Source organism: Panulirus ornatus, chromosome 18 (assembly GCF_036320965.1).
Source record: "Panulirus ornatus isolate Po-2019 chromosome 18, ASM3632096v1, whole genome shotgun sequence".
Classification (NCBI taxonomy): Eukaryota; Metazoa; Arthropoda; class Malacostraca; order Decapoda; family Palinuridae; genus Panulirus; species Panulirus ornatus.
Genome location: NC_092241.1, coordinates 4841599 through 4849167, shown reverse-complemented (window position 1 = coordinate 4849167; position 7569 = coordinate 4841599). Strand labels below are relative to the sequence as shown.

General features: G+C 42.1%; 1 protein-coding gene and 1 long non-coding RNA gene across 4 annotated transcripts in view; one reads left to right on the top strand and one right to left on the bottom strand.

The window, feature by feature from the left end:
• Window positions 1–7569, bottom strand: part of LOC139754962 (uncharacterized) — a 310481-nt gene that overhangs the window by 213483 nt on the left and 89429 nt on the right. The gene's annotated exons all lie outside the window — the stretch shown is intronic.
• The window catches only part of LOC139754960 (uncharacterized), a 179496-nt gene that overhangs the window by 141768 nt on the left and 30159 nt on the right, over window positions 1–7569 (top strand). For all 3 annotated transcript variants that reach the window (XM_071672799.1, XM_071672800.1, XM_071672801.1), the window contains exon 3: window positions 1–1022. This exon is cut by the window's left edge and continues 272 nt beyond it. In XM_071672799.1, coding sequence (XP_071528900.1) covers window positions 1–1022 — 1022 coding nt within the window. The remainder of the gene's footprint in view (window positions 1023–7569) is intronic.

Below are 7569 nucleotides of genomic sequence, written 5' to 3'. Positions count from 1 at the left end.
AGACTTAATACTCTGGACGTCAAGCCAGACAGATACGCCAAGGACGCTGAAGCCACTGAGGAAGCTTGTTCTAAAGGCCAAGCCTCGAGTGGTTCAACGAATGCGAAGAGTGAAACAGCAAGTGGCTCTTCTCTGCCGAAGACAAACAGCTCTCAGACCCTCTCCTCCCAGGAGAACCACAAGAGTGCCATTTACATCGTAAATAGCACGACCAGCTCTCCAGACAACAACACGTCTGACGCCACCGAGTCGGACGCGAACCAGTCGCCGACGGTGATCCACGTCTCAAGCTCTCGCAAGAGCTCGGTAGAGGAAGGTAGTTCACACACTCCCGAAGATAACAGCGCCAGGAAAACCAGTGTAAAGCACAGTGTCAGCCTCTCCACGAACGAGAGTCACTATGTCACGGCAAGAATTGATCACAGTTCGTCTTCGGACTCCTCGAAGACCAGCGTGAAGACGACCTACTCCATCAAGTCCGGCAATAGCGATCCAGCGAATAAAGTGCAGGTGATGGTACGCACCAAACCACCGGAGGTCTCCTACCACCCGCTCACCATTGAACTTCCTGAGACGAAAGAGACTTCGTGGAGGTCCGATCACAGCCGAGGCACCAAGAACAAGTCGACACAAGCGTCCCTCATCAAGGCACCGCACATCATCACGACACTAGACCCGCCCATCAAGTCGGGACGGCTGCCAACGAAGACGTACAGGAGCTCCCGTATCTCCACAATACCTTACTCTGTCGACGTCCCTCTGGCTGTGAACTTCGACTCTGAGCAGTCCAACAGCGACAACGACACGGTGTCCTCCACGGCCACCCTCGATGGCAGTACGTCTCTCTACATGACAGAGGAGGATGACACGACCTCCATATACTCTTCAGCGGCGGAGATCTACTCCGTCCTCACCACCGATCCAGACTCCCTAGTGTATGTGTACCAGCCGCCGCCTCGCTACTGTGGCTACAGGCGAGAATCGACATCTAGCTACAGATACCAAAACTACATCCTCGCCAGGTAAAGTGGTTGGAACTTTCATATCTTTTTTGCAAATGTGTCACTAAGTAACCCAATAGTAACTGCAGTCATACCAATGCTCATAATTAGTATAAATGACGTGCCATAATATTTTTGCCATTTCTGTACAGTTATCATAACAGTGGCATACTGCCAAATGCTTTCTGCTCTCTAAATGATACAGACGACGTCCACACATATAGTGACCTTCACTCTACCATCCTCGTCTACGCCCCCCTTCATCCTACCGTCTACACAACTACCCTCAACTCTATCATCTAAGCTCACATCCTCTTCCCAATGCCATCCTTCTAAACCACCAATCATCACAAGCCCTTCATCCTATTATCATCATTACCACCTTTCACTACACCGCCCACTTACCACACTATCTTTAGCCTGCCATCGACCCCATCACCCACGACTAGACCATATCCTCAATCCGCCCAACCACACCATCACCCATCACTCTGTCATCCCCATCCACACCACCACCGTTTTCCACCATCCTCTTCACCCAGGTCCTCACATCATCATCCTCACCTACGTCTTATAATGTGTGTGTCTTTCTACGCCCACCACATTCATCCATGAGCTGCAGTTCTCTTACACCATCACAAATGGCCTCGTTAGGACCTAATGCTCTGTTGCTGTGTTCCGTTGCATCTTCATGGAACAACCTACACCCCTTCTTCTCAGCCCGTCCCTGGGTAACTGTGATCCACTGTGAACACAGGATTCTCGCCTGTCTTCTTTATACAATTATTCTAATGCCATTCGTTACAGTTCAAAAATATAAAGGAGTCACTAATGCCATGCTGTTGGCTTAACTAGTACTCAATCATCAGCTAGATGATCAGGTTTAAAAATGTGCCATATACGAGTACGAATTTGTTCTTTCATCTATCTGTCTATCAGTATGTCTACCTGTATCTATGTCTGTCTATCTATCTATCTATCTAAGTACTTACCTACCTACCTGTCTATCCTTCCCTAACAGGGGATACAGCCCTCAGATCACTCATGCACATCAACCGTATCGAAATGTGTGTCTGATCCCTCCTGTCATAGACAGTCTCGAAATGATCAAGTGGTCTTTTGTCGTTTCCATCTCAGTGGTCTGTTGCTGTTTCTGACCCATTGTATTGCTATTTCTAACGCACGGGTCTGCTGCTGTTTCTGACCGTGTTGCTGTTTCTGACCCACGGATCTGTTGCTGCTTCTGACCCACTAGTCTGTTGCTGTTTCTGACCCATTGGTTTGTTGCTGTTTCTGACCTACTGGCTTGTTGCTGTTTCTGACCCATTGGTCTGTTGCTGTTTCTGACCCTCTAGTTTGTTGCTGTTTCTGACCCACTGTTCTGTTGCTGTTTCTGACCCTCTGACCTGTTGTTTCTAACCCACTGTCCTGTTGCTGCTTCTGACCTACTAGTCTGTTGCTGTTTCTAACACACTGTCCTGTTGCTGTTTCTGACCCACTTGTATGTTGCTGTTTCTTACCTACCGGTCTGTTGCCGTTTCTAACCCACTTTACTGTTGCTCTTTCTGACCCACTGGTCTGTTGCTGTTTTCACCCCCTTTCTATACACTGGAACATGAATTTCTGCGCTTGATTACGAAAGTGCTTCTTACAATTTATTCTCTTACAGCAAACCTACACACAAAGTTGATTCGACGACCCAGTCAAGCGTCTCCACCCTAGCCAATACCCGAGTAATGTTCTCAGTGCACCTAACGTCAGAATCTTGGGCAACCGACAAATAAAGTTTAGAACTAGCGCCGCATTACCGAGACATTAGCATCATTATTACTTTATAATTATTACTATTATTATTATTATTATTATTATTATTATCATTATTATTATTATATTATTATTATTATTCTATTATCATCATCATCATTCCTATCATTCCAAAGACATTATCATTAGTTACAGTAATAACAGAAGTAGCTGAAGCAGTATCACTATCATTATTATATCTTTATTTCTCAATATCTTAACTGAAACATTTCTGCAATGGCCACTGTCCTGTTATCAGTTCAACCGTAGGTCGAGAGACAGAGCTCATCATTCTAGCTCCCAGATTAACCCCAGACCTGGCAATACTGTCAGGATATATCTATATCATGAGGGTGATTACTGAAACCAACACGCGCTCAAGTTTAAAGAATAAGTTTGAAAGTTGCGGAAGAAACCACTGTCATGAAAATGATAGCGTAGAGATGCTAAAAATGTCTCTAATAATGACGAGATTACTTACTGTCAAGAAAAAAAAAGAATAAAGAGAGAGATTCTTAAATGGTACTCGTCTGGTTGCTCAGTTTAAACTCCCTCCTCAACGCACCGTACAGTGACAAGGGTTCGATTATACACCAATCCCGAGGACCTGTCATTAAACAAGGTTCTTGTTTTATATATATATATATATATATATATATATATATATATATATATATATATATATATATATATATATATATATATATATCAATGAAAGATAACCAGACACGAAAGGTTTTGATCTCTGCCCCGAGGTAGAGGTAAAGAGGGTGTGGCAGGAGACAGAGTGCTGACAACCTCCTCTTTTTTTTTTGAGGGCAGTGTCAAAATTACACGTTCACAGGATCTCGAGAATAAGCGACGTGATTTACGCTTCCTCTCGACACGCTGATAATAATTCTACCTGGGGCAAAACGAGTCATGGCGTTGGCCTCGGTGTCTCTATGTATATACTATATCTATTTGTCCTCTGAGCAGCACAAGTTATCAGTAGAATATCACGCAATTCAGCCTTTGTTGCAAGGACTGACCTCACCAGCCTCTACAAAACCGAATGTTTTTTTAAAAGTCACCAGTTCAAAGGTTATGGTCAAGAGGATCAGACGTGAGAGGTTAGTGTCCATAAGTGGTGACAATGGTTCTACCTTTACTTTTTCTCTTGATCAAGAAATTTCGTCAAATTACTTCGCAATGAAAATGATCATGTCATTATGATATTAGCAGTTTTTATTTCCTCTGGATATCGAGTATTAATACAAGTTGTATTTCGTCAGATTTACAGCTTTTTCACACTTGATCGCCGCTTCCTCGCGTTTGCGAGGTAAAGTCAGGATCAGACGAAGAATGGCCACATCCGCACACATCCATTCTCTAGCTGTCATTTGTAATGCACCAAAACCACAACTCCCTATCCACAACCAGGCCTCACAAACCATGGTTTACCTAGGACACTTCACAAGCCCTGGTTCAGTCCATTGACTGCACGTCGAAGCCAATATACCATTATATAGGTTATACCACTATACCACAGTATAGACTTATTTCACGTCGACCCCAATATACCACTATACAGATTATACCACTATAACACAGTGTAGATTTATATCACTATGCTTTTTTCATACTTCCTTTGTAACTTCTTTTACACTTGTTCATCTTCATGTCCGCTGTTGCGGAGCAATGTCCATATATGTGTGCGTCCATCTGTCCTTTACGATCCCAACCTCTATACACAGTATCAAAGGAGTGGTTGATTACTTGCTGACCAAACATGTAGCATAGACATTTCAGGCAAAGCTCTTTACTTACACGAGTTCCTAACGTCTAGGTCAAACGTGAAGGTCGCAAAATATCGCGCAGCAGAAATGCTACCACATATGAAGGCAGATGATATAAAAAAAAAAATAAACAAAAAGGCAGACCAAGATAAGCTTTATCCGAGGATAATGAGAAACGAAAATCGAGATAGTTAAGCCCATGACTGCTCTTTTCAGTAAGTCAACTGTTACGAGTAAAGTTCTACAGGAATGGAAGTTCGCTAATGTATCCCCGATGTTCAGAAAAGGTAATAAAATCACCGGCCGGAAAATATCGTCCAATTAGCCTAAAGTCTGTAGTTACTAAACTTAAAGAAAATAATCAATCGAGATAAGACCGTGAACCAAAATCACTCATGTCTGACAATTCAGCTTGATTTCTTCTATGATACAATCAATATATCGGATAAATGTACAGCAGTTGATGTCATCCACCTTGATTTTCATAGAGAATTCGTGGTTCCACATCAAAGGCGACTAACAAAAGTTAAGTCACATGGTATCCATGGGGTTGCACTTCGGTGGTCAGGATAAGTCGACTGGTCGTGACCACAGAGTTGTGATTCATGGTCATGCTTCAGAATGGTTAGACGTAACAAGTGGTGTGCAACGAGGATGAGTTCTAAGACAGGTTCTCTATCTCATATATATCAATGATACTCATAATGGGCTGCATTGTAAGCTATCGAAGTTCGCAGATGACACAAAATTGGAAAATAAATCCAGAACCCCTACAGTTTCAAACTGACATAGACAAACCGATGGACTGGGCTAACATGTGCTAAATCAACTCTAATACCCATAAGTGCAAAGATTTACGTAACGGTAGTAAGAACGAAAAGGCAAGCTACAGTACGAATTCTCTTCAAACACAATAGGTAAATGAGGAAAGACTCGGATGTAGTAATCTCTGGTGACTTAAAGCTCAGTAAGCAGTGCAAAGAAACAGCTAAATTGGGCATACAAAACAGTTAGATTCATAGTTTGGACTGTTATTCCCTATCAGTATAGGGAAATTATCCTTACGCTTTACAAGTCACATATGGAACGATTTACCAATTAGAGTGGTTGAAAGTAGTACGACAAATATGTTTACGAATACACTATAAATATTTCGCTTCTAATCCACGAGTGACATTAACTGCACCCCCATGGTTACATGAAAAGTTAAAAGCATTTATCTCTGAAATACCTTAACAAAGTTCAAATGTCTTTCTGCTCTTACCACCTTGATCTCTGAGTTTCAGATCTTTCCTTCTATCACAAGCAGCATCGAAAGGAAGCAATGGTCTATCTGAATCCTTTTATATTCCTTGGTATAGGTGACAGGTTAAGGCCAACAGCTGTACAACAGATACTCATACAATATTTTGCCTCTCATAAAATTTTCTTCAAAACTATGTGTGTGTGTGTGTGTGTGTGTGTGTGTGTGTGTGTGTGTGTGTGTGTGTGTGTGCGCGTGTGTGTGTGTCAAATGTTAAGATCATAAACCCACCATGTTAAAATACCATTCATCCCTCATGTACACGATACCTCACGACACAGAGATTTACATGGAACCAAGTTTGTACCACTGGTATACAGCCCACCAAAGTCGTACATGTGATTTTGTTTCGAGGCTGGAGGCATGTGGGTCAAGGTCACATGATTATCTTGTGCATCAAAACGTTACTAAGCGATTGTGTACAATAAATCTCGTGATTGGCTTGCTACTGAACAAAAATGTATCACTGGTGCTGTATCAAAAGCTCAAAGCTGATAAGAGCCTTCTACTTCGGGGTAAAAACTCAAAATCATTAGGCATCGTGAGCTAAAAATGCTTTAATGTTCTGGGTCAGGTTATCTTGTGGATTAGGATGCTACTAAAAGCTTCGGACATGCAGGATATCTTATACCCAAGCGATTGGATATGGGTCGTACCTCTGCCCCAAATAGTATAATATGAGGCACACCTGATTAAGTTTATGAAGCCGGGATCAAAGTTCAAGGTCACCTAATCCAGTTTTCTATGACGGTACTTAATGCTATGAACACAGCATCTGACGCCTCTGTCAATGGACAGTGATCAGACCTCTTGCGGCGGGCAGCATATACGAAGTTTCATACCTGAGTGATATTTGGACGTCTTGGGCTACAGATCAATGTTTCGGGGTGAACTAAAATGCCACTATATACTTTTGCTCACAATGTCATCACTGGATGAACGGATATTGCCCAGACGTATATTACAGACGATATATACAAAATCCTACATCTCACTGAGTTTTTCTGGCCAAGAGGTAAACATCGTTTGTTATCAAATGCTACTAAATATTTCTATACACAATATCTGAAGACTAGGGCAATGGCTATTGACCAAAATTTTCCCTCAAAGACTACATTAAAAATTCGACACCAAACATATTTTCTGATGTCAGGGATCTGAGGATAAGGTCACAGGACGGCGTTCATTGGGCGAGAACAGAACCATGCGGAGAGGTGTTAGTGTTGCTTTACAACAATGTTTCCTTGTTTAACTTCTGGGATGTTGCAGGATTCGTATCGGTTAGCTGTATACTATGGTGGAAAAGCCTCTATCGTGGCTGACTGAGAAAATGAAAAACGAACAAGGTGGTGAAGATAAGGTTATAGGAGAGATCTTTTTATATCACTATATACCTGAGGACACTAATGTCAACGACGCCAATACTTTATCAAGTCTGAATCTAGGTTTTATGTAGAGCAACTTCTGGATAAAAATAACACCACTCACTGAAACCTATTACGTTGTGCTTGAGATGGAGTACATGTTGAATATGGATGTACCTAAGAGAGAGGAAAAATCGTAGAATCCAATTCACAGGAGGAGATACAAGGAAGGTAATAGAGCAATCAATATCTTCTCTGAAGTCACAGATTGAGAAGGCGACTTCCAAGGACTGGTGTTGGGAAAGTGGAACACAAGTTAT